This window comes from Elephas maximus, chromosome 23 (assembly GCF_024166365.1).
Source record: "Elephas maximus indicus isolate mEleMax1 chromosome 23, mEleMax1 primary haplotype, whole genome shotgun sequence".
Taxonomy (NCBI): Eukaryota; Metazoa; Chordata; class Mammalia; order Proboscidea; family Elephantidae; genus Elephas; species Elephas maximus.
This window is the reverse complement of record NC_064841.1, coordinates 17,982,831-18,010,327: the sequence shown is the minus strand read 5'-3', so window position 1 is coordinate 18,010,327 and position 27,497 is coordinate 17,982,831. Positions and strand designations below refer to the sequence as shown.

General features: G+C 42.6%; 1 protein-coding gene and 1 non-coding gene across 4 annotated transcripts in view; one reads left to right on the top strand and one right to left on the bottom strand.

Annotated features, from left to right (window-relative positions):
• LOC126066513 (uncharacterized) overlaps window positions 1–27,497 on the top strand; it is a 55,553-nt gene that overhangs the window by 13,986 nt on the left and 14,070 nt on the right. For 2 of the 3 annotated variants that reach the window (XM_049867639.1, XM_049867641.1), the window contains exons 4-8: window positions 5,419–5,567; window positions 8,133–8,273; window positions 8,819–8,964; window positions 16,224–16,319; window positions 23,774–23,909. In XM_049867639.1, coding sequence (XP_049723596.1) covers window positions 5,419–5,567; window positions 8,133–8,273; window positions 8,819–8,964; window positions 16,224–16,319; window positions 23,774–23,909 — 668 coding nt within the window. The remainder of the gene's footprint in view (window positions 1–5,418; window positions 5,568–8,132; window positions 8,274–8,818; window positions 8,965–16,223; window positions 16,320–23,773; window positions 23,910–27,497) is intronic. The other variant, XM_049867640.1, reaches the window with a different exon arrangement.
• LOC126066630 (U6 spliceosomal RNA) lies at window positions 13,863–13,966 on the bottom strand. The gene has a single exon (XR_007515210.1). It is a non-coding gene; the product is annotated as a U6 spliceosomal RNA (small nuclear RNA).

Genomic DNA, 27,497 nt, shown 5'->3' with positions numbered 1-27,497 from the left:
CTCTAGCTTAGTTTCTGATCACCTCAAGTCCTGAAATTGGATTGAGGGATCCTTGATTGCTGGTGCCTGCAAGGGTCCGGAAGAAAATGAAAATATTCCCTGGAAGACAATCATATTAACTTGGGTCTCAACTAATGTCTATAAACAATTTTGTAACGATAAAGTCAAGCATACCAAATTCCATCTTTATAATGTATATGAGACAAAGAAAATATAAGACAAAATCAAGATTTTGTCAAAGAACTGAATTGGCCTTCTAGAACTGAAAGAGACAATAACTGAGATCGAAGTCTCAGTGAATGGGTTTAACAACATATTAGGCAAAAGCAAATGCAGATCCTCTCTGGAGGAATCTATCTTCAGAGCGGAAAGAATTTCCATAACTATTTTCCATGAAATATGAGCTTATGGTAAAAAAGAAATCAGAAAAACACACAAAGAAGTATCACTCTGAGTAAGAGGTGGTAGAAGCAATAGACAGCAATATCAGATCCCAAAATGACTCAGATTACTGTAACTATGAGATTCAGGTTATAAAAGAAGTTTAAAATGTTCAAAGAAATAAAATCAGGGATTAAAAGGAAAAAAGAGTAAGAGACTAAAAAAAAAAAAAAAAAGATCACAATAGCCACTAGTGTTGTCCCTCAATCTCTACTCTCTCCTTCCTCCTTAAAAGTTATTTTATGATAATCAGACATTATAGTTTAGTTTTACATGGGCCAAAGGACTTGAACAAACCCTTTTCCGAAGAAGATATACAAATGGCCAATAAGGATATGAAAAGGTATTCAACATCATCAGTCACTGATGTTAGCTGCCATCAAGTCGTCCCGACTCATGGGAGTCCTGTGCACAAGAGCATTATACCATTTTTTTTTAACTGAACTTTAGATGAAGATTTACAGGACAAACTAGTTTCTCATAAATCAGTACACACATTGTTGTATGACATTGGTTAACAACCCCACGACGTGTCAACACTCTCCCTTCTTAACCCTGGGTTCCCTGTGACCAGCTCACGTGTTCCTTCCTGCCTTCCAGTCCCTGCCCCAGGGCTGGTGCACCCCTTTACTCTTGCTTTGTTCCATGGGCCTGATCAATCTTTAGCTGAAGGGTGAACCTCAGGAGTGACTTCATTACTGAGCTGAAAGGGTGTCCAGGGGGCCATATTCTCAGTGTTTCTCTAGTCTCTGTCAGGCTGGTAAGTCTGGGTTTTCTCTTTGAGTTAGAATTTTGTTCTACATTTTTCTCCAGCTCTGTTGGGGACCCTCTATTATGATCCCTGTCAGAGCAGTCAGTGGTGGTAGCCGGGCACCATCTAGTTGTACTGGACTCAGTCTGATGGAGGCCGTGGTAGATGCGGTCCATTAGTACATTATACCATTGTGATCCATAGGGTTTTCACTGGCCAATTTTCAGTAGATCACCAGGCTTCCTTCCTAGTTTGTCTTAGTGTGGAAGCTCCGCTGAAACTTGTTCAGCATCACATCGACCTGCAAGCCTCCACTGATGGACAGGTGGTAGCCGCACATGAGGTGCATTGACTAGGAATTGAACCGGGGTCTCCCTCATGGAAAGCAAGAATTCTACCACTGACCCACCTCAGCCTTCTCATTAGCCATTAACCCACTGCCGTTGAGTCGATTCCAACTCATAACAACCCTATAGGACAGAGTAGAACTGCCGACCTTTTGGTTAGCAGCCTAACGCTTAACCACTGTGCCACCAGGGCTCCCATTAGCCATTAAAGACCAATCCTGTGGACATCGAGTCAATTCCAACTCATAACAACCATATAGGACAGAGCACAGCTGCCCCATAGGATTTCCAAGGATCGCCTGGTGGTTTCGAACTGCTGACCTTTTGGTTAGCAGCCATAGCTCTTAGCCACTGTGCCACCAGGGTTTCCCGTTAGCCATTAGAGAAATGCAAATCACAACCACAATGAGATACCACTTCACACTCACTAGGATGGCTATTATAAAAAAACAGAAAATCACAATTGTTGGTGAGGTAGTGGGAGATATTGGAACCCTCCTATGTTGCTGATGGGTTTGTAAATGCTGCAGCCACTGGAGAAAACACTTCGGGCATTCCTAAAAAAGTTAAATATAGAATTACCGTATGACCCAGCAATTCCACAACCAGGTATATATCCAATGAATTTTTTTAAAAGACATTTTTTTTAATAATTTTTATTGTGCTTTAAGTCAAAGTTTACAAATCAAGTCAGTCTATCACATATAAACTTATACACATCTTACTACATACTCCCATTTACTCTCCCCCTAATGAGTCAGCCCGCTCCCTCCTTCCAGTCTCTCCTTTCGTGACCGTTTTGCCAGTTTCTAACCCTCTCTACCCTCCCACCTACCCTCCAGACAGGAGATGCCAACACAGTCTCAAGTGTCCACCTGATACAAGTAGCTCACTCTTCATCAGCATCTCTCTCCAACCCATTGTCCAGTCCCTTCCATGTCTGATGAGTTGTCTTCAGGAATGGTTCCTGTCCTGGGCCAACAGAAGCTTTGGGGACCATGACCACCGGGATTCCTCTAGTCTCAGTCAGACCATTAAGTCTGGTCTTTTTATGAGAATTTGGGGTCTGCATCCCACTGATCTCCTGCTCCCTCAGGGGTTCTCTGTTGTGCTCCCTGTCAGGGCAGTCATTGGTTGTGGCCAGGCACCATCTAGTTCTTCTGGTCTCAGGATGATGTAAGTCTCTGGTTCATGTGGCCCTTTCTGTCTCTTGGGCTCATAGTTATCGTGTGACCTTGGTGTTCTTCATTTTCCTTTCATCCAGGTGGGTTGAGACCAATTGATGCATCTTAGATGGCCGCTTGTAGCATTTAAGACCCCAGGCGCCACTCTTTAAAGTGGGATGCAGAGTGTTTTCTTAATAGAATTTATTTTGCCAATTGACTTAGAAGTCCCCTTAAACCATAGTCTCCAAACCCCCGCCCTTGCTCCAGTGACCTTCGAAGCATTCAGTTTATCCTGGAAACTTCTTTGCTTTTGGTCCAGTCCAGTTGAGCTGACCTTCCCTGTACTGAGTATTGTCCTTCCCTTCACCTAAAGTAGTTCTTATCTACTATCTAACCAGAAATAACCCTCTCCCACCCTCCCTTCCTCCCCCCTCTAGTAACCACAAAAGAATGTGTTCTCAGTTTATACTATTTCTCAAGATCTTATAATAGTGGTCTTATACAATATTTGTCCTTTTGCATCTGACTAATTTCACTCAGCGTAATGCCTTCCAGATTCCTCCATGTTATGAAATGTTTCACAGATTCGTAAAAAGACATTTTTAATATGTAGCCAGCATTTTTAGTTGTTTTTATTCAGAGGGTCCATCAGGGTAGCCAGTCCACCCAGCTGCTGGAAGTAGAATGTTGTCCATGCATGTTGCAATTGTCCTTCACTGCTCTGTATACTCTTAATAGCAACAAAATATTAGAAAACTCATACAAAAGTTTGCAGTTGATCAATAAATTCATGCTTTAGCTCAAAACAACAATAAAAGTGTTGCTTAACAGTTCCTTAAAATTTCACCCTGTTGATTAATCTGGACACTGCTGAAGACTTCTGTCTCAGTGCACAGGTGGCTAAGGTCCTTGCCCACAGCAGTGCTGGTGCCCCAGGCAGGGGCACTGCAGTCTTTGGTCGGACTCTGTGGGGCCTGGTCAAGAGTCTGTTTTGCTCAAACCAACGTTAGCATGGGCACTGATGTGTGCCACATTGACTCCTCAGTCTGAAGCACAGACTGAGAAATCCAACCCAGCACTCAAACAGGGCGTTCTCTAATTAAAGAGGCCTTGGGCACCAGCTCTGCAGTTTAGGTAGCAAGTGTCTTTTTATTCTCAGCCAAGGTATAATTTGGAATCCTATAACTGACCAACATGTCATTACCTCAAAAAAAACCCTAAATCCTCCAAACCCCATCAAATTCTCTTTTTGGCCTAAATTCTGAATCAAAGGAACCCTCAGGTTGTGCTGATTATAATTGCTGAAAGGTGGCCTTCACGACGTTCTCGTGATTTGTCCTTTTAAATATCTCCCTTTATCTGTTAGGGTAGTGATTTAACTTCCATTGACATCTTTTGTCCCCACAAGAAATGCCTTCCCAGCTCTTCTACCCTTAGGTCCACACTAGAGACTTGAAAGCAGTGATGCGGACAGACACATGGACACCAGTGTTCATTGCAGCACTATTCACAATAGCCAAAAGGTGGAAACAACCAAAATGTCCATTAGCAGATGAATGGAGAAACAAAATGTGGTGCATACGTGAAAAGAAATCAAGACCCGTTGCATGCCACGACACAGACGAACCTTGAAAACATTATGCTGAGCGAAATAAGTCAGTCACAAAGGACAAATACTGTATGATCTTGCTTAGATGAAATAAACAAATATATAGAAACCAAAGCTTATTAGTGGTTACCAGGGGATGGGGAAGAGGGGGGAAGGGGAGTTTTTTCCAAGAGGCCAGGGAGTTTATGTTAATGGTGGTGGAATAATTTGGAAAATTACTAGCTAAAACCATTGCACAACTTGAAGAATGTAATCAATGTCACTGAATTGTACACGTAGGAATTGTTGAATCGGTGTATACTCTGTTGTGCATATTTTTGACAGAATAAAAATTAAAAAAAGAAAGAAAAGAAATGAGCTTACCACATTCAGGAGCCTGAGGGAACTTGAGATGGCTCAAGCCTTGTTACCCATCCTGTCCAGATGCCTCCCTCCATACGAGAAACATATCATTGCTGAGTTTGCACAGTCCAGTTCTGAATGAAGGAGCCCTGGTGGTGCAGCGGTTAAAGCACTCGGCTGTCAACAGTTTGAACCTACCAGCTGCTCCTTGGGAGAAAAATGCAGCAGTCTGCTTCCCTAAAGATTTACAGCCTTGGAAACCCTATGGGGCAGTTCTACCTTGTCCTGTAGCGTCGCTGTGAGTCGGAATCGACTCAACGGCAGTGGGTTTCTTTTTGGGGGGGTTTAGTTCTGAATGGACCTTCAAATCCTAATTATATCTATGGTAATGAATGACAGATCACTTAATTATTAAAAATTTTATTAAATTATACGAAGAACTGCCTCCCTACACTTCACAACTGAAAAGAGCACAACCATAGGAAGATATAAATTTGTGGGTTAGAATATCAGCATCTAAAACAGGCGATATGTAAGATTCTCGTCATAAAGCTTGATGTTTCCCATAGAACTCTTCAACGAGTCTTTGACTTAAATAGCGGTTTTTTTTATTTACATGCCACTTTTTCCTTTGATAAACAGAAAGTTACCTTAGAGGCCAAAGTGTTGATGAAGTTCACATGATTGACTTTTAAGCAACATATTAAAGCCCACGCATATTTGTCTTCATTGTGTAAGCCTTTTTTTACTTCATGTTCTCAGGCTCTGTTTCTGGAATCGAAGGGGTGCACCACTTACCCGTTTACCACATTAGAAATCATTGACTGCCAAATGGATCTGTGGTCTCTGGGGCGACTGGGGAAGGCTCTGCAGTTCAGCAGCTTGCTGTCTCTGGTCCTGGATTACTGCAAGTAAGGATGGAACGCAGAGCTCCCACAGGGCTCTTACCGCTGTCAGCTGCGGGATGGTGAGGAGGGCCATGTCCGGATTCCTCCTGCCTCTTCAGGTCATCGCCCAATGAAGAGGCTCTAAAACCTCCTTAAAGTTAATGTTGCTGAGTAAATGCTAGAGCTCTCGAAAAGAGTCTCTCTTCATTCATTTATTCTTTCAACAAATATTTGTTGAAGGGCCCTCATGGGTAAAAAGGAAGATGTAAATATTTATAAGTCAATGCTTTTTGATATAGTAGGGGAGAGGAGGGAATTCCCAAACGGTAGCGTGTCACAGATGGTTAATGCACTCAGCTGCTAACTGAAAGGCTGGAGGTTCAAATCCAACCAGAGGTGCCTCAGAAGAAAAGCCTGGTGACCTACTTCCTAAAAATCAGCCATGGAAAACCCTCTGGAGCACAGTTGCCATAGGGGTCGCCATGAGTCAGAGTCGACTAGATGGCAGCTGTTTTCGTTTTTAGGAGAAAGGTAATATATACTTATATATATACTACAAGGTAGAAAGTCTGAATGTCACAAAAGATGCATATATAAATGTTTGTGGTAGTTCAGACAAGGGAAGCCACAGTTCCCTGGGTGATGGGTTGGACATTCACCAGGAGAGGAGTGGGAAGAAAGGTGTGGTGTTAATGGAAAGGCAGAGCAAGTCCTTCAGAGGGCTTGGCCCCACAGCGTGCAGGGTCTCCTCAAGGCCCTGGTGGTGACAACGGGCAAATGCATCAGCAAAGCAGGGAGAGAGGAGCTCTTTGTTGAGGTGCAGGGGTTTCATCACATTGTTCTCCAGGTTTCTGAAAGGCAGGGAGGAGCATCAGGCAGCAGCTCTGAGCACAGGGCAGCTGAAGGCCAGTGTCCTCAGGACACCACCACAGAGACTGCAGGGCATGCACAGGGGTCCCTCACCGGCTTCCACGCTGAACTCGGCGGAACTGGGCCCGCTGCTAAGAGACCCCTCTAGACCCAGCTCCTGGGAGGGACACTGAGACCTGTGCTGGTGGGAAGAAAGAAGAAGGGATTCCCATCTTTAGCAAATAGCCCATTTTAATTGTCAGTCAGAACACTGCTGCTGCTAAGACACCTAGAAGCTGTCAGGGTTGGGGTGCTGGGCTTCACAGCCCAGATTTTAGCAGTGGTTACCAGCCTTCTGGGGACTGCAGTTCTTTTCTCACTGTCTTCTCTGATAGACTGAGGTCCGAGCGTCAGACGAGACGCCCTTCTTTCTCGTGGGCGCTGCATTCCCATACTCACCACGGCGGCCGGAACGTAGTGGGCCCTCAACAGTTATTTGTTGAATTAATAAATTTTAAAAGTTATTTCTGTTAATACTACCCACTTCGCCTTGACGTTCAAGCCTTGATATTACAAATTCCTTGAAGACGTCACTTTCCCTCACTGAGCCTCAGCTTCCTGACCCATAAAAACCTGTTGCTAACACCTACCTCCAGAGGGTGTTGCAGGCATCGGTGAGACCATACGTATGATTTCACTTTGCAAACTCAAGGACTGTGCAGTACAAATCCAGAGAGCTGCGGAGGGCTGTGGAAGGGGAGGCAAGTGGTGGAACTTTCCAGAGCCTGCTCTGAACACACTTAAAGGGCTCCTTTCTCACAGAGTCCTGGTGCTGCTGAGGTCTTCCCAGACTCCTCCTAGCCCTGCCAGGTAGACTATTTCTCTTGTCTCCGTGGTGGTCACCTCCAGTATCCAGAGCTTGTTTCCTCTCTGTTCCCCTAAATGGATACTTCTATCTGTCCACTGCTCCCTTTTCCCAGGAGACAGAGTCCGTGTCTCTTTCCTCTATACCTATCCTACCCCCACAGCCAGCCCTGGCTTGGAACCAGGGACAGGTGTGAGGGAGTGGGGTTGGAAAGGTAAAGAGGCAACAGGGATGAGAGGAAGTGACGCATTTCAGTTGTCCCAGTGGTTCCTGCTGAAAGGAGCAAAAACCAAAAAACAAACAAACCCAATGCCATCAGGTCAAATTCTGACTTATGGCGACCCCATGTGTTAAAAAGTAGAACTGAGCTTCACAGGATTTTCTTGGCTGTGGTCTTTATGGAAGCAGATTGCCAAACCTTTCTTCCACGGTACCAGGTGGGTTCAGATCACAAACCTTTAGGTTAGTATTTGAGTGCAAACTGTTTGCACTACCCAGGGACCTCTGGGTGCTATTAACCATTTGCTATAGCTACTAACGGAAACCCTGGTTGCATAGTGGTTAAGAGCTACAGCTGCTAACCAAAAGGTTGGCAGTTCGAATCCACCAGGTGCTCCTTGGAAACTCTATGGGGCAGTTCTACCCTGTCCTGTAGGGTCGCTATGAGTTGGAATCGACTTGACGGCAACGGGTTTGTTGTTTATTTATTTACTCAAGTAGCTATTAACAGTTAGCTATTAGCTATTAAAAAAAAAAAAAAAATAGCAGATGGTTAATGCCTCTCACTGACCCCAGATGATGCTTTGAAATTAATGACCCAATGGCTGACGTAGATTTTAAAGGGCACTAATTTGTTCTTGTCATTTTTTTTTTAGATTTGGAAATGAGGAAGTTGAGAACATTTTCTCAGGCCTGGAGAACAATCAAAGGCTTCAAGGCCTTAGTCTGCGTTACTGTGGTCTGGGGCCACAGAGCGGGCCAAGGCTGGGTGCAGTCATCAGCCAGAGTGCCATTTGGTGAGGCGTGTCCCCAGCTTCCCCACCCCCCCATCCTGGCACTGCTCCATCCTGAGTTACACAACCTGATGATTTACAAAGCCTACCAGCCCCTGGCTTCCCCTGATTTCTCACTGTGATTTTAATCATCTTGTTTTTCCCCTTCTAGATTTTTGTTTTCTGCTAATTACCAGAGAAAGTCCCTTTATTTAAGTTTGAGAATCAGGGTGTGATGCTGAATGCATGTTTTTACTAGCTGACATTGTTCCTAGGTCTGCTTTTATGGCCTATGATTTTATGAAAAAAAGAAAGAAACAAACAAAAAAAGCCTGTCGCTGTCCGGTTGATTCCAACTCAGCGACGCTGTAGGATGGAGTAGAACTGCCCCATAGGGTTTCCAAGGAGCAGCTGGTGGTTTCGAACTGCCAATCTTTTGGTTAGCAGCTGAGCTCTTAACCACTGCGCCACTGGGACTCCATGATTTTATGAAAGGAAGCCCCCAAATCCAAATTTCGAGAAGTGGAAATAACATCAAATGAACGATGTATTTTGTCCCCTTCCTCCAGTGAGCTGCATCTGGATGGCAATTACTTGCAATGTTCCGGAGCCCTGGCTCTTCTCAGACCCTTAGCAGAGCATGCAGAGATGCAGAGGAAAGACCTGTCAGCTACATCCTCACCAGACACCAAAAATCCCCCTCAGCTTCTCCAAAGTAAGTGCTGGGGAATTTGGCACCGAACTCCTACTGAAGCCACCTAAACAGGAAACTTCGTTTTGTGATTAAAGGTGACCTTCCAAATGCACAATGAAGATTCTTCTTCCTGAGCTCTCAATGAGAACTTTTTAGGTTAAAAGTAGCAGCAACCCAAATAGGAATAAGGACAAAAAGGGGGTTTATTGGTTTATGTAACCGGGAGGTCCATGAGTGGAGCTGTCTTCAGAGATGGTGGATTTCGTGGGCTTAACCTCTGTCATCAGGAGACCCTCAGTTTGCTTCTCTTGAAGCTACTTGCCTTGTGAGGGTTGGCCTTCTTTCCCCAAGCAGATGGGTTTCCAAGCAGGGAGACTCTGTTAATGTGACCACCAGTTGTCCCAGAGCTAAATCATCGCAACTATAATCAATAGGAATGTGTGAGCCCCTTTCTTCCAGTGACTATGTGTCAAATCCCATAGATAGGGCTCTAATTGGCTCTCCTTGAGTCATATGCCTATCCCTAGGACCAATCCCTATGGCCTGGGCCATGGTTAATTGTGATTGGCCAGGACTGATGACACACCTATCATGCAGGGAGGGTGGAGCACTGTGATTGGCAGCCCTGGGTACCAGAATTACATGATTTGCCTTGGGGAGTAGCAATCCCCCCCAAAAGTAGACAAATGGGGAGGCTAAATGCAGGAGGCAAAAACAACAGCTCACTCCCTGGCTTGGTTATCAAGTGCTGCTATAACAGAAATACCTCAAGCAGATGGCTTTAACAAAGAGAAATTTATTTCTTCACAGTAAAAAAAAAAAAAATCCAAATTCGGGGCGTCAGCTCCAGGGTAAGGCTTTCTCTCTGTGTCGGCTCTGGAAGAAGGTCCTTCTCATCAGTCTTCCCCAGGACTAGGAGCTACTCTGCACAGGAACCTCAGGTCCAAGGGATGCACCCTGCTCCCCGCGCTTCTTTCTTGGTGATATGAGGTCCCCCTGTCTCTCTGCTCACTTCTTTCTTTTATATATCAAGAGATTGCCTCAAGACACAATCCAATGTTGTAGATTGAGTCCTGCCTCACTAACACAACTGCCGCCCATCCTCCCTCATTAACATAACAGAGGCAGGATTTACAACATATAGGAAAATCACACAATACCCGGGATCATGGCCCAGCCAAATTGATACATACATTTTGGGAGGGACAATTCAATCCGTGACACTCCCCTATAAATGATTTTATTTGTTTTAACAGGTCACAAGTACACATACATATGACACATTTTAAAGCTGACCATTTTTAATAATTGCCAACCGTTATCTATAGCGCATGTATAGACCTGGGTTCAAATCCTATTCCAGCTGTGTGTGACTTTGAATAAGTTATCAAATTAATCCAACTTCAGCTTCTTCAGCTGCAAAATGAACATAACTACCTCATAGTGTTCGGTAAGGATTAAATGATGTAACGTCAAGTAGTTGACATGATTTCCTCCACATAGTAAGTACTTGAGATATATTCACACCATCATTATTATAGCAACAACAACTGTTTTTCTTTCAGTTTTTTTATTGTCCTTAAATGAAGATTTACAGAGCCAATTAGTTTCTCATGAAATAATTAATACACATTGTTTTATGACATTGGTTAAAAACCCTGTGACATGTCAACACTCTCTCCTTCTTGACCTTGGGTTCCCCATTAACCAGCTTTCCTGTTCCCTCCTGCCTTCTCATCCCTGCCCTTGGGCTGGCATGCCCATTTAGTCTCGTTTGGTTTTATGGGCCTGTCTTATCTCTGGCTGAAGGGTGAACCTCAGGAGTGACTTCATTACTGAGCTAAAAGGGTGTCTGGGGGCCATACTCTCAGGGTTTCCTTAGTCTCTTTTAGGCCAGTAAGTCTAGTCTTTTTTTGTGAGTTAGAATTTTGTTCTACATTTTTCTCCAGCTCTGTCTGGGACTCACTATTGTGATCCCTGTCAGAGCAGTCAGTGGTGGTATCCAAACACCATCTAGTTGTGTTGGACTCTGTCTGGTGAAGGCTTTGGTAGTTGTGGTCCATTAGTCCTTTGGACTAATCTTCCCCTTTGATTTGTCTTTGATTTTCTTCATTCTCCCTTGCTCCAGATGGGGTGGGACCAGCAGAGTATTTTAGATGGCTGCTTACAGGCTTTTAAGACCGCAGACACTACTCACCAAAGTAAAATGTAGAACATTTTCTTTATAAACTATGTTATGCCAGTTGAGCTAGGGTCCTTTGAGGCTGTGGTCCACAGCCCTCAGCCCAGTAATTTGGTCCCTCAGAGAGTTTGGGTGTGTCTATGAAGCTTCCATGACCTTGCCTTGGTCAAGCTGTGCTGACTTCCTCAGTATTATATGCTTTTACCCTTCACGAGAGTTACCACTTATCTATTGTCTATTTAGTGTTTTTCCCTCCCTACCCCTCCCTTTCCTAGTAACCATTGAAGATTATTTCTTTCCGTGTGTAAATTTTTTCATGAGTTTTTATAATAGCAACAACAATAACTTTTTCCATTTGATGAACACAGTCACTCTACTTACTGGAAAAAAATGAAGATAAAGAGCAGAAGTAAAAGCTACTTTGTGAAAACAAATGCAGAGAACAGCGTAACTAACAAAGATTTGGAAATACAATGGTTATCACCTTTTTAGGAACTTTCACGGTATCAGAATGATGTATGTTATTTGTTGAATTTTATAATTTTCGAACTGCCGACCTTTTGGTTAGCAGCCAAACATTTAACCACTGGTGCCACCAGGGCACCTATTTCTACCAACATTCTTATAAAAAGTTATAGTACTATTTATGAAGGCTAAATCGACTTGACGGATATATTGTAACATTGGAGTCTAAATAACTAAGTGAATCTGTGATTTTTTTTTTTTTTTTTTTTAAATAACTGGAAGTGTAAAAGCATCATTGAAGGGCTTGGGCATGTGGCAGGCAGAGACAGGTGTGATGGAGTGGGGTTGGAAAGGTAAAGAGGTGACAGGGATGAGAGGAAGTGACAGATTTTGGTTGTCCCAGGTGGTTCCTGCTGAAAGGAGCAACAGCCAAAATACCAAACAAACCCAGTGTCATCAGGTTGATTCTGACTCATGGTGACCCCATGTGTTACAGAGTGGAACTGAGCTTCCTAGGATTTTTTTCAGCTATGATCTTTATGGAAGCAGATTGCCAAGCCTCTTTTCCACAGTACAGGTCGTTTCAAACTATCAACTTTTAGGTTGGTATTTGAGTGCAAACTATTTGCATCACCCAGGTGCCTCTGGAAGGAGCAATTAAGGCTTAATTTTTTTTTCTTAGTAGATTTTATTATGCCAGTTGACCTAGATGTCCCCCGAAACCAGGGTCCCTAGACCTCCGCCCCTGCGACTCTTGCCTTCGAAGCGTTCGGTTGTATTCAGAAAACTTCTTTGCTTTTGGTTTAGTCCAGTTGTGCTGACCTTTCCTGTATTGTGTGTTGTCTTTCCCTTCAGCTAAAATAGTTCTTGTCTACTACCTAATTAGTGAATACCCTCTCCCTTCCTCCCTCCCCACCCTCATAACCATCAAAGAATATTTTCTTGTGTGTTTAAACTATTTCTTGAGTTCTTATAAAAGTGATATCATACAATATTTGTTAAGCCTTAATCTTAAGAGCTGTGGGTGTTTTCCCAGAGAGCTAAAAAAAAAAAAGCCAGGCATGGGTCAAAGCTGACAGCAGAGGATGCCCACCTGTCTTTTGTCACAGCAACCCCGGATGGGCCAGGTCCCACAGTCAGAGGTTGGCATACACAGGACTTCTTTAAGTTTTCTCACATTACTCAGGAGCTTAGCAAAAACCACAACTACATGTACATTTCTAGGTTCATGGAGCCCTGGCGGCATAGTGGTTAAGAGCTTGGCTGTTAACCAGAAGATCGACAGTTTGAATCCACCAGCTGCTCCTTGTAAGCCCTAAGGGGGCAATTCTACCTTGGAATCAACTCAACGGCAACAGGATTGATTTGGTTTTTGGTTCTCTTCCCCAAACCATGAAAGGCCAACTGTGGCCATCTCTAACATTCACAATCACTTCAACATTGATTTTTATCCAGTTCGATTGTTGGATTTTAGCTATTCTACATTCTTTTTACATACCAGTATGAAGTAAAAGCGCCTTCTATTTCAGAGCTGTATTGACAGACCTCTGTTCAGGCAAATGAGCTTTCTCACCTTGAGTTAACTTCTATGTCAACAGGACTGGCCTTAAATGATAGTTGGAATAAAAGAAGGACGTGAAGCCAGAAAAATAAGTTATGATACAGTGCCAGCACCAACCTGCCCCCTCCTTCCTTTTCTTTTTCCTTTTTAGCTGCTACATACTTTATATCAGTCTGCCAGGGCGACAAGTCCTAATCTCTTATGTTGTCCGGCTCTCTCCAAAGAATCCAAGCATCGCCAAAAGGCGAAGGATTACACAGACTTTCTCCTACAACCCATAAATGTTTAGGGCCACTCAGCATTCATTCCCAGCTTCCTCCACTAGCCAGCACCCTGATTTTCTTTGGGGAAATCGGCCCCCCACACAGGGTACAGCCTTGACGAGGTGGTCAGTCAAGGTGCCTGTCCTCCCCTGGCCGTAGGTGGGTGCAGGACCCAAGCCAAGCTCTTTCAACTGAACTCTGCCACCCTGAAGTGTGACTCCTGAGCAGAGGAATGATACAACAGATTTTGTTTTTAAGTGTTAATATTTACAATGTACTGGGAATCTTTTTTTACCTATCGTGCTTTAGGTGAAAGTTTACAGATCAAATTAGTTTCTCATTAAGTAATTAATACACGTATTGTTTTGTGACATTGCTTGTCAACCCCTCAACGTGTCAACACCCCCCCTCTTGACCTCGGGTTCCCCATTTCTATCCGTCCAGCTTTAAAACTATGGAATGCTTCACAAATTTGGGTGTCATCCTTGCACATGGGCCATGCTAATCTCTGTATCGTGTAAATTGTAGTATACGTGCCGCCGAAGCAGGCCCTATGCTGGAAATCTTATCCTGTGCAATGTTTTAAATTTTCGATGAAAAAGCTTAGATGTCAATCTGTCCTTTAGCTCAACCTCCCAAGCTCCTGGTCCCTGTCCTTTATAACACTGGTCTTGAAACTGGGGTATACTTGCCATCTTGGCCCCGCCTCACCATTAATATTTACAATGTGCTGGAAGTCTTATCCTTTGCAATGTTTTAAACTTAGGATGAAAAAGTTTATATGTATCAACCTAAAAATGTGCACGATGGTGTAGTTTTTTCAAGATTCCTTTAGGAGGATATATGACAGCAAAAGTGTTTTGGGACCACTGCTTTGCAGGACCCAAGTGTTGGATTTTCCTTGTTATTCTGTGAGCTGCTCCCAATCCTCACAGTAACTTCTCCTTCCTGCCAGAGTCAGAGGCAGTGGCTTTCTGTTGCTGGCAACCAAAGAGGCCCAAATGTCTCGAGACCCAACGGCATGTTTGTTTCCTTAATTATTTGTTACAATGTGTAAAGCGAAAGCTAAATGATGTGTGTGTGTATGATGAAAGAAAGTGTGTGTCTTTGTGTGTATGTGTGTTTATGTGTGGTATCTATCGCCACACACACATCTAAAAATATAAAATAAATAAAATATATGAATAAAAATATTAAAAAATATATAAAATCTGTTATATCATTCAAGTGTAGCAAATGGAATCTAAATTCTTGTGTGTGTGTGTATGTATATGGATATATAGATATAGAAAAAGACAGATCCTAATATAGGCCAGGTACTCTTCAAAATGCTTGATAAACACTAGTGCATAAAAGAGACAAAGATTCTTGCCCTTGCGGAGCTGCCATTATGCGAGGAGGCTGGGAATGTACTGTGAGTGTGGAGGAGGTCAGACAGTTTTAAAAAGGAAGGGTAAATGCAAACAGTCTATAGTTTGTTCGAAAGAGATAATTGCTATGAAAAAAAGAAAAGTCGAGCGAGGTAAGGGAGTTTGGGAGTCTGGGGAAGGCAGAGGGTGGGCTGTAATTTTAAACGGATGCTTCAGAGTAGCCTTCTTGAAAACCTGGCATGTGAGCACAGAGGCAGGAGGTGAGGCAAGGATCAGCACTGCAGATCAAGGGAACAGACTGTGCCAAGGCCCTGAGACCTGTACATTCAACGAGCAGCAGGGACGCTTGTGCAGATCACAGGGCCCCGGGGGTGAAGGGCCTTGTTAGTCAGTAAGAAGCAGGGAGTGGTCTGGTGGGCTTAGGTTTTAGAAGGACCCCTCTAGTATTGTGTGGAGAATGTCCGGGTGTGGGGAAGGCAGTGGGGAGACCTGTTGGGAGGTTACTGTCTTCCAGGTGAGAGGTGGCTATGGCGCAGACCAGGTAGTAGGAGGGGAGGTGATGAGAAGTGGTTAAAGATTTTCCATCTATCGCATTTCTTAATGGATTGGATGTGGGGCCCGACAAAAAGAAAAAGAGGCATCTAGGATGACTCCAGAGCGATAACATTTCTGAAAACGTGCCCCAAATATATTCCTCTCTGCTAAATTCTTACTAATCTCAGGGATTCAGAGCTACTTCTAGAGAAGGCAGCTGTGGACTCTAAAGAAGAATTAGCACAAAGCAGAGGCCTTGCAGGAGCGTTCTGTGCCCACTTGGCGACGTTCTCCACAAGCCTCTGAGGAGAGAAGCAAAACGGGACTGGACAGAAGTGGATGTGATTTTAATGATGAGTCAGATCACTCTCTCTTGTGAAAAATACCTCTGCCCAAAGCATACATAAAGTGAAGGCAACAAGCAACATCAAAGTGTGTCGTTCACAGGGAATGGACTGGACCGTAAGAGCAAATGATACTGGTGAGGAGTGACCTTGGCTCAAGTAGACACGTGAGAGTATGTGGGCAGCTCCTGTCTGGATGGGAGATGAGAAGGCAGAAGGGAGCAGAGGCTGGCTGAATGGACATGGAAATACAGGGTGGAGAGCAACTAGGAGAATATAGCAAGGTGTATATAAATTTTTGTATAAGACTGACTTGATTTGTAATCTTTTACTTAAAGCACAATTAAAAAAAAAAAAAAGTGTGTCGTTCAACCCATAAGGCTTATGGTTGAACAGCATGACAAATGTAATTAATGTCACTAAATCATACAGGTGAAGATTGCCGAAATTGCAAATGTTTTATTACATAGCTATTCGCCACAATTAAAACAAACAAACAAAAAATGGCTGTCCATTCAACTTCGAAAAGTTTTTTTTCTTAAATCTTTTTTTTTCACGCAGCCGGCCAGAGAGGAAGCTCACCTTTGAACCCAATTACAAAATCATCTCAAGTTGTAACAGTGAAAAATGCTTCAGGAAAGAAAAAGAAAAGAAAAGGTATTTTTGTTGTTGCTGTTTTAACTATTCCTTCCACTTCTTTCTAAACCACTTCCTCCTTCTAGGCTGTGTTTCCACTACCAAGCAATTAGCCCAAATAGGAAGAGAAAAACTCAACTGGATTAAAAAGAAGACTCACAGCCTCATATAAATGAGATACTGAGCAGCATAGCCATGTCCATTGGAGGAATTAGTCTTTGGCACATTCAACAAGGGCCAAAAGAGAAGCATAGGGCCTAGGCATGTTTAGGGATACCTCTGAAATGAACAGCCAGCAGGACCTGGTAAGTTTAGCTTGGAGACTTCTCTCCTATGATAGTTATTCAGAACCAGAAACTTAGTGGTTTAGAAGGAATTTTGAGAAATTACAAATCCATCTTCCTGCCTCCAAGCAGGGTTAAACTAATGAGAGGCTCTCTGAGGATTAAAGATTTGCAGCCAAGTGTTAGGGACCAAGATTCTACTCCCCACACTTCCACTAATGGCTGTGTCTCAGCATCCTCTTCTGCAAAATGAGCATTTTGAGGGCCCAGGTTCCCAGATGCCACTCCAGCTCTAACATTTTGAAATTCTCAAGAGATAGCACGAGGTTATCACTGGATATGTCATAAACACGGTCTTTGGGAAACTCCTCGTGGAGGCTAACCTAAATTTATGCTGTCCCGTTTAAGTCCATTTCATTTTTTTCTGTACAGTTAGCTTGTGGAAGGCAACAAGTCCTTATAATGAAGCTCTTCACCCTTTGGTTTCTCATCTTCCATTTTAATCTGTTCTTGTGGATATTTTTTTTTCTGTCCTTGAATTATCCTCGTATCTCCTCTGTGAAATCCCACCAAGTTAGAAAAATTCCAACTCTTGTGATCTAAAACACCAATTGAAAATCTACAGTGAGAAAATTCATCAGATCCTGTCTCTGTTAGTGCTGGTAGGTTTTGGAATATTTGCTAAAAAAAGGAAAGAACATGCTATATTATCATTTTAGAGGGTTACCATTTGGGAATATTTTCAACCAAAAATCCTTTCAGAGGGGTTCTTTGGGGTTGCCATGAGGATGAGGATGAGGATAATTAGCATCTCCAAGACAGGTGGAGCTACAGCGGAAGGTTCCTAATCTGGGCCAGGTGGACATCTGAGGGGAGGGGTGTGCTGGGTCACTAATTCTAACCCTGTATCAGGACTGAACAGAAATCAGTAACAAGGACAAAGAGTGTCAGCATCACACTGTGCTGGAATTATGGAAAGACCCAAAAGGTCAAAATCTATTTGAGAACATCAAGGCCTTTCAAGGCTAGAGAGAAGCCCTGACCACATCTATTTATTGAGACTCTTGATGAAAAAAAAAAAAAAGACGAAATGTCAAAGCAAGGTTATAAAAATTTCCAACACACATAAAATGCCAGTAAAGGGAAGCATAACCTCGTGAGGTGATCATGCCAGGGTCTGAAAGTACATCCTTCTGCGCGTCACCCCCCAACTCTACATGTACACCCCCATCCCGCATAGACCCTGGACATGTTGAGCCCCCATAGAAGGTGAATGGTTGAGGGAAAAGTCAAAAAGAAAAATCACTACTATTTCTCCTTTAGCTTTTAAACGATAGCTGTGTTGAGGCCTTGGCCACAACAGTGCCGTTTAGCTACTGAAACCTGGTACGAAAGTACCCGACTTGCTTCTTTTGGCCTTTGTGAGCTACATGGACTCTCAGAGGTCAGGAGCCTCCTACCAGGCTCCCTGGGGCATCCAGTATCTTACTTGTGGTTTTCCAGGGAAGAGCTCAAGTTGTTGGTGGTCATTCTTTAACTCAATGTGGATGTGGTAAGATTTCCTCAGAGCCCATTCTGGGCTGGTACTGTGAAGGGAGTAGTGAGTTACCTTCTGTCTCAGCAGCTGCCTCAACAGAAAAAGGTCATTGAGTGCCAGCTAGGACTATAGGGTTGCTATGAGTTGGAATCGACTTGAACAATGGGTTTGGTTTTTTTTTTTTTTGGCTAGGCCTTTGAGGGGATTCTGAGTGTAGTTTAGAGACAGGATTCATACCTAGGGAACAAATAACTACTCAAGGTAGTATCTGCCAAGGGCCAAACATGGATACAGGGTTTAGAGAAGGATGTTCTCCCTGAGGGATGGGAGGTGAGGGTGGCAAAGGCTTCATTGATAATGAGGTACGAGCTGAACTAGTGCCAAAGGAAAGAAGGACCTCACTAATGCTACTGCACTGTGCCTAGTTTAGCTTGAATGAAGAATGTGAGGAGGGTGGACGTGGCAAGGGGGGATGGGTCACATTAAAGAGGACTTTGCTTGCATGCCAGGTGGAGTTTGACCTTCATCCGGTAGACAATGGGGAGCCATTAAAGTCTTTTGTCTTCCAAGGAATCCTTTGTCTCAAGTCAGTAGAAAAAATTTTGTATCTAATATATATTTAGCTCATAGTTCCTCAGGACAGAACATTTTCTTGCTTTTCAGAGTTTACAAAGCAAATTTAAAAAATAAACAAAACAGGTTTCCACATTGGACAATTGCTTTTGTAGTCGTAAGAGATGTGTGAGTGTGTGTGTGTGTGTGTGTGTGTGAGAGAGAGAGAGAGAGTTTGGTCTTTGGTAGAAGAGTTCCACTTGTTACAAAAATAAAAGATCAGACTCAGCTGATTTACATCAACCTCTTGGGTGAGGAGTCCAGGTGGTTTCCATTTGGTCCCGACTGGAAACAGCCAAACTATTTTTATGGACTCCTCTTTGTGGAAGGGAAACTTTTGGCTTGATGCTTGGAAAGTTGTTCCCTCAGTCGTAACTGTGCAAGTCAAAACCTCCAAGCAGAAGCTGGATGCCTGTTACTACTCCTCTCCAAATGCTTAATTGCAAGAACTTGACAACTTTACATTTGTCAGCCATTTATAAGTTGACAGAAGCAAGATATTCCATTTCTATGCTTGCAGAAGTTTCTCCAAATCAGTCCTGCCTTGAAGTACCACTGAAGATGGAGAATCGGTAGACAGTGGTTCTCAAAGTTGTGGCGTTAGAATCACCCAAAGAACTTGTTAAAACACAGATTGCTGGGCTCCAACCCCCAAGGCCCTGACTCAGTAGGTCTGAAGTAATGCCAGAGAATTTGCATTTCTATCAAGTTCCCAAGTGATGCTGATGCTGCTAGTCCAGGGTTCACACTCTGAGACCCACTTCTTTAGATATACAAGGAGATCAGATTGCCTGCTTTTGACTGTGTTTTGCTCGATAAGAAAATCAGAGGCAAGATGAAGCTTCTAGAAGCCTTTCCTCTGTCCTGTAAACCACAGAACAAACAGGGCCCAAGCCCATTTCTGTTCAGGCTTCTCTGTCTTCCAGAGCAGTGTGGCTCACCTCTGATCTCCATGGCTCTTTGTACCATGGAGATAAGGAAACTGGAAAACACTGGGCCAGGAGTCAATTAACGCTCAAGTGGGTGATGTCTGGCTTGGCCTATGCCTAGTCACAAGCCTGCCAGGTCCATAAAGAGCCAGAAGATGGCTGAAGACTGGAAGTCACCAAAAGATCATCAGGAAAAGAGTCATCTACAGATAAGGTAGTTTCCCTGAGTCCCATTCTCCCAGCTGCTTTGTCATCTCAAGGCCCTAGAAGTCCCTGGAAAACACAGAGAGACTCAGGGATGTCTTGTCACCTGAGACTACTCTACCTCCCAGCACAAGCCCACACCCCAGGCTCCAGGAATATTTTACTTCTAGAGGATTTAAGACTGGGTGGGCCAGTGCACAACTGAGATGTGTAAAGGGGGCAAAATCAGTCCACACACAAGCTTGGGGACATCAGTCATTTACTACAATGCCAATCCTGCCCAAGTGGCAAATTCACTTCCCCAAATAAGGCATTATGGCTTACATCATAGCCACAGTCCATGGAAATGCCAGCGGCATTAAGGGCTGAGTTAAAATCTCAAGATGTAGTCTTCAAAATAGTTTTATTAGTTCCAAAACAGGAAGTGACCGGTTACAATCCTGAAATTATTTTACTTAGGATTTCATCCTGGGGTGACAAGTAAACAATGGAAACCTTTATGGACAGTTTCCAAGGTCCAAGGTATGCATGATCCAACACAGATTACATTGTGCTTCCTTAAGTCCTGTAATGAAGCAAACTGAATTTATGTTCTGGTTTATAAAACTAAGGTAATTACACGGGAAATTACATGTTTCTTGTAGATGGAAAGAAGTAATTTTTAACAACCTAAAAGCAAAATCAACAACAAGAAAAAGGTCCGACCAAGATAATGACATCCACAGATGAACATTTATGTAGTGGTCAAACAGGTCATGCCGATGCCAACCAGAATTTACAGTGTCCACCTGCCCCTGTGGTCACAGAGACTGGTGGATTTGAACTGCTGACCTTTTGGTTAACAGCCATAGCTCTTAACCACTGTGCTACTAGGGCTCCTGTAACTCACTGACCAGTTCAGACCTGTTGCCATCGAGTCGATTCCAACTCAGGGGGTCTGAATTCTAGAGAGTGGTTTGGACTAGCATTTTCAAAATTTATCATTTTTCATGGTCACAGATGATGTCGTTACCTTTCTTTCTACCAGTTGGAGGGAGATTTGGATTGTTTTTCCCATGGGCATGTGGGTTACAGTGAACCAATCAGAGACCTGGAAGCTTCCTTCCCCTCCAAGGGCACATATTTGTGCCACACTGGCTAGGTTACAGGTATAGACTGGCTGAGATGGTTTTGCTCCTTGCAAAACCAAGCAGCTGCATGGGAATTCAGCCTTCAGCCTTGGCCCCATTGGCCTTTTGTTTTGCCCACCGCTGTTTTCTGGCATGCTGGAAAGGGGCATGTGTGACCAGTATCCATACCGTTCATCATTCTAGGCAGTAAACTTAACTTTTCAAGGGCATTTAGGTTTGTGGAGAGAGATTATAAATGGAGTGGTCTGAAGGCATTATTGACACAGCACTTGGAAAAACAATGAGTGTTGAGGTGAAAGTTTCCACAGCATGATTGCATTCTGGAGTCTATTATTCGGTGATTCATTCATTCATTTATTCAATAAATATGTATTAAACACCTACTATGTGCCAGACAGAAACCTGGTAGCACAGTGGTTAAGCACTTGGCTGCTAACCAAAAAGTCAGTGGTTCTAACCCAGTAGCTGCTCCATGGAAGAAAGATGTGGCAGTCTGCTTCTGTAAAGATTACAGCCTTAGAAATGCTATGCGTCAGTTCTAGTCTGTCCTACAGGGTCGCTATGAGTCGGAATTGACTCATCGGCAATGAGTTTGGTTTGGTTTGGTTATGTGCCAGATACTGTTCTAGTCTGTTGTTATTGTGTTCCCTTGAGTTGATTCCGACTCATAGCGACCCTGTAGCACAGTAGAACTGCCTCATAGGGTTTCCTGAGCTATAATCTTTACGGGAGCAGATCAATAGGTCTCTTCTCCCGATGACCTCCCAGCAGGTGAGTTTGAACCACTGATCTTTTGGTTAGAGGCCAAGTGTGTAACATGTAACACTGTTATATTATTCACGACAGCTGTCATTTGCTATCATTCTCATGTATTGCTTGTAAGAACAAATGAGATTTCGACGAGTTAGACTCTTTCCCAGTGTTACTGAAGGATAGGTCAGTTTCATCCTTCCAGTTGTGTTGTGAAGGAAAATAAATCCTGTTGTCTATTTCACCCAAGCTAAGCAAATGAGATTCATATTCCAAAGGAGCCAATCAAGCTCCCTTTTTATTTTTTTAAACTGGCAAACCAGAACAGCCCAATTTCCAAATTTACCATCTTTTCCTTAAAAGTCAGTTCTCCTTCATGACTTGAAAACTTCTACTTGGTTATCATTGACTCTTCTGTCCTCTCGCTCCCCCTGCACACTAGTTAGCATTTCCTTAATGCGACTTCATGGGGACAGAGATTTTTTGCCTCTTTTGTTTGCTGTTGGATTCCCAGTACCAACAAACAGTGTTTGGCACATAATAGAAATTCACACATATTTATTGAATGCTGAATGAATTTAATTACAATAGAGTCCTGTCTAGTGCTGAGGTTATCTTCTCACATCAGCATGTTGGCAAAATTACCCAAAACCAAAAAAAAAACCACCACCGCAGAATCAATTCTGACGCATAGAGACCCTATAGGTGAGAGTAGAACTGCCCCATAGGGTTTCCAAGGCTGTAACCTTTACAGAAGCAGACTGCCACATCTTCTTCCTGAGGAGCGGCTGATGGGTTCGAACCACCAACCTGTTGGTTAGCAGCCAAGCACTTAACCACTGTACCATCAGGGCAAAATTAGTGTATAGTTAACTGACCCTTTGCAATCCCTTAATTTCCCACACAATACAATACACAGATATACTGTATTATTGCTAAGTTCCACATAGTTTCACCCCTGGCTTTGGAACAACTCACTGTTTGTTCAGTTGGGCCCCAGGAGAAGCAATTGGCTAGTGCTTAAGAGGTCGTGTTGTGCAAAAAGCATACAACTTTAAACACTTGGAGTGTAGTCAGCTCTGAGAGGTACCTGCACTGTGAGAGACCCCCAGGCCTCTGAGACCGCAGGTTCAGATCTCCCATCTCACACTTACTGAGAGGATGAGCTGGCATTGTGTCCATGGCAAGTTCTCTTTCTCCAACTCTTTCTGTTTTTCCTTTGCCAAATTCCTAAACTTGAATGAGTGTAAGTTAAATGTGTGACTGATGCCAGCCCATGGCACAGACACTGGGTTTTAGAAAAGCTGGATAGACCAACAAGGGTGAACCAGACTCAGGACCATGAACCTCAGTCATGAAGTCTACAGTGGCAGAATGGTTTTTTCTCCTTCAGACTTTGTCTTGTTTTGGTTTTTAGTCACTGGTTAGTCCGTTCTGACTCATGGCGACCTCACATGTGCAGAGTAGAACTGCTCCATAGGGTTTTCAAGGCTGTGATGTTTCAGAAGTGGATTGCCAGGCTTGTCTTCTGAGGTGCCTCTGGGTGGGTTCGAACTGCTAATCTTTTGGCTAGTTGTTCAGTGCTTAACTGTTTGTGCCATCCAGGGACTCAAAAGTGTGACAGCTTTGCAGGCTTCTTTGTGCTACTTTAAAGGACTGAATCCCTATAAAAGGGCTATTGCTTCTCCACTGTTAGTAGACAACTCTTTCATCTCCTACCAAGAAAGTTCTAAAGACATCAATTTTCTTCTCTAGCAGAGTAAAGGCGATAATCTAAATCTTAGATGGCGTTTCCTTTCATACAGAGCAATTTTAGGCTTCCTGGTGTAAAGAATGAAGGATGTATTGAGTACAAAACATGGGCTTTTAAAATTACATATATTTCCTTGACTATCTTGAGAAATGTATTTACTCACACAAGCCAAGTAAGTACCTACCCTACACGTCTAAAAAAATAAAACTGACTTAGCTGATGATAAACTGAGGAATTATTGTCTTAAAAATAATGAAATACCCCTTTTTCTTATAGGAATCAAGAAAAAAATTAAAGGTGTGCCTGAAGCAGGTCCCTGGTTAGTGAATTTGTATTTGGCCGATAACGGCATAGATGGAAAAGGAAAAGAAGGAGAAAATGACTTGTTGGAATTTACTCAAATTTTAGCATGGTAAGTAGCAAATTAAGAGGTTTTATTTGTTCACCTTCCAAAACTAGGTGCTTAGATTAAATAATGGACACAGTGACTTAATTGCTATCCTTTGTCAGTTCCTGGTGAGGTTGTCCAGCTCTGAGGTAAAAGCAGTGCACCACCTTGGTCTTGGTAACTGGTCCTAAATAGGAAAGACCTGGAATAATAAAAATGGTGTGACATTCGTGTCTCCTCATTGCTCCAGCTTCTTGTCTTCTAGATAAGAAAATGGGATGAAGTCACTTATGTAATGACTTATTCTGTACTGACTTCTTAGAGCTAACCCTTATCCAATGAGTGACAGTCTAATAATGCAGATATTTTTATCACTTACTATGTGCCAAAGAGTCCCTGGATGGTGCAAACGGTTAGTGTGCTCTGCTGCTAACCAAAAGGTTAGAGGTTTGAGTCCACCTCAAAAGAAAGGTCTGATGATTAAAAAAAAAAAGATGTGGTAGACCTTTGTGTATGAACCTATAATGTAGTCTCAAAGGCCTCACTAAAAGCCCCGTTTTAAGAAGTTGGTACTGTGGAAAGGCAGTCTGTGTGACTTCCAGATTTTTCTTCCCTGAAGTCAAGGTATCATGTAGCATGCAAGAAATGTGATCTGAGGAAGAAAGGCAGCCTACTCAAGAGTGAAAACTCTTGTGTGATTGATTACAAAGATATCCCAAACCTTCTCGGAAGCTTCAGGAAAATAGCCTCTTTCCTTGCTGTGTTTATCTTGACAATCTCAGCCATCTCCTAGTCCAGTTCTACTGAATCTACATCCCCAGTGGGCCAAGCCCCAAATCAGGATGTTTGCAGCTACTACAGGAAAATCTTGTTGGATGGGGAGGACTCCAGGTTACACCCTCCCAGGCAGTTGGTATTTATAGCACACTGGGGCATTCAAGGACAACAGAACACAGCCAAAGTTTGAGGTTTGAGGGCATGATTGATGGCTATGCATTATTTTAGGAGAAAAAGATCCCATCTCTAATATACTTTACATCCCTTTTCAGGGAGAATAGGAAGATTTCCAACCTGGATAGTTTTGCTGCTATTTCAGAAATAATTAACTTCATCTTATTATGCTTTTAATATATTCCTGGGTTTAATATATTATTGATGTATTATCCTTTTAGTATATTGCTAAAATTTTTTAAAAGATTTTATGTCTATGTTCATGAAGGATATTGGTCTGTACTTTTCTTGTAACATCTTTGTGTAGTTTTGGGACTGTAATAATTCTGGCCTCACAAAATTAGGAAGTGTTCCCTTCTCTGCTATTTTATAGGAGAAATTTCATAGAATTGGCATTATTTCTTCTTTAAATATTTGGTAGAATTCATCAGTAAACACATCCGAACCTGGCGTTTTCCTTGTGGGAAAGTTTTTAACTACAAATTCAATTTCTTTAATAAATATAGGACTATTTCATTTGTCTGTTTCATCTTGAGTGAGCTTTGGTAGTTTGTGTGTTTCAAGAAATTCGTCCACTTCATCTAAGTTGTCAAATTTATTGACATGAAGTTATTCATTAATATTTCCTAATCATCCATTTAATGTCTATAGGATCTGTAGTGATTTCCTCGCTTTCATTTCTGACATTGATAATTTATGTTCTCTCTTTTTTCTTTATAATCAATCTGGCTAGAAGTTTATCAATTGTATCAATCTTAAAAAAAGAACAGCTTTTTAGAAATAGAACTACCATACAATCCAGCAATCCCACTCCTTGGAATACATCCTAGAGAAATAAGAACCTTTATACAAACAGATATATGCACACTGATGTTTATTGGACCACTGTTTACAATAGCAAAAAGATGGAAGCAACCAAGGTGCCCATCAATGGATGAATGGATAAATAAATTATGGTATATTCACATAATGCATCGATAAAGAACAGTGAGGAATCTGTGAAACATTTCATAATATGGAGGAACCTGGAAGGCATTATGCTGAGTGAAATTAGTCAGTTGCAAAAGGACAAATATTGTATAAGACCACTATTATAAAAATTGAGAAATAGTTTAAACTGAGAAGAAAACATTCTTTTGTGGTTACGAGATGGGGGAGGGAGGGAGGGTGGGAGAGGGACATCCTCCCTAATTAGATGGTAGATAAGAACTACTTTAGGTGAAGAGAAAGACAGCACACAATACAGGGGAGGTCAGCACAATTGGACTAAACCAAAAGCAAAGAAGTTTCCTAAATAAACTGAATGCTTCGAAGGGTAGCATAGCCGGGGCAGGGGTCTGGGGACTATGGTTTCAGGGTACATCTAAGTCACTTGGCATAATAAAATCTATTAAGAAAACATTCTGCATCCCGCTTGGAAGAGTGGCGTCTGGGGTCTTAAATGCTAGCAAGCAGTCATCTAAGATGCATTAATTGGTCTCAACCCACCTGGATCAAAGGAGAATGAAGAACACCAAGGACACAAGGTGATTACGAGTCCAAGAGACAGAAAGGGACACATGAACCAGTGACTATGTCATCCTGAGACCAGAAGAACTAGATGGTGCCCGGCTACAACCGATGACACCCCTGACAGGGAGCACAACAGAGAACCCCTGAGGGAGCAGGAGAATAGTGGGATGCAGACCCCAAATTCTCATAAGACCAGACTTAATGTTCTGACTGAGACTGGAAGGACCCCAGTGGTCATGGCCCCCAGACCTTCTGTTGCCCCAGGACAGGAACCATTCCCGAAGCCAACTCTTCAGACATGGATTGGACTGGACAATGGGTTGGAGAGGGCTGCTAGCGAGGAGTGAGCTTCTTGGATCAGGTGGACACTTGAGACTATGTTGGCATCTCCTGCCCGGAAGGGAGAGATAAGAGGGTGGAGGGGGTTAGAGGCTGGCGAAATGGACACGAAAAGAGAGAGTGGAGGGAGAGAGCGGGCTGTCTCATTAGGGGGAGAGTAATTGGGAGTGTGTAGCAAGGTGTATATGGGTTTTTGTGTGAGAGACTGACTTGATTTGTAGACTTTCACTTAAAGCACAATAAAAATTATTTTAAAAAAAGGAAAAAAAAGATTTAGATGGTCATTACTAAGTTTTTCTCAAAGTCTATGATGGACAAATAAAATTGCTTTTGTTTTGCTCAGAAAAAAAAAACAGCTTTTTATTTTATTGGTTTTCTCTACTGTTTATCTATTTTCAATTTCCTTGATTTGTATTCGTATTGGTGTTATTTTCTTCATTCTGCTTACTTTGGGTTTAATGTGCTCTTCTTTCTAGTTTCTTAGAGTGTAAACTCTGAAGTTACTGCTTATTAAACCTTTCTACTTTTCTGATATAAATGTTCACATTAGCACTAGGCACTGCATTCATCACATCTCACCAGTTTTGATATGTTGTTTTACTGACAGTCATATGGTAAGTTTTTTTTTTTTTAAGTAGAGGCTGTTTGTTAAATTTCTTTTAATCTCTGCAATGCAAGGCACATAGTAACGCACTCAATAAGTAAACACTCAATATAATAACATCATTGACATTGCATTTTAAAAGATGCTTTTATATAAACTGCTTCATTCAGTTTTCACCACAACCTGATGAAGTAGGCAGAGTAGCC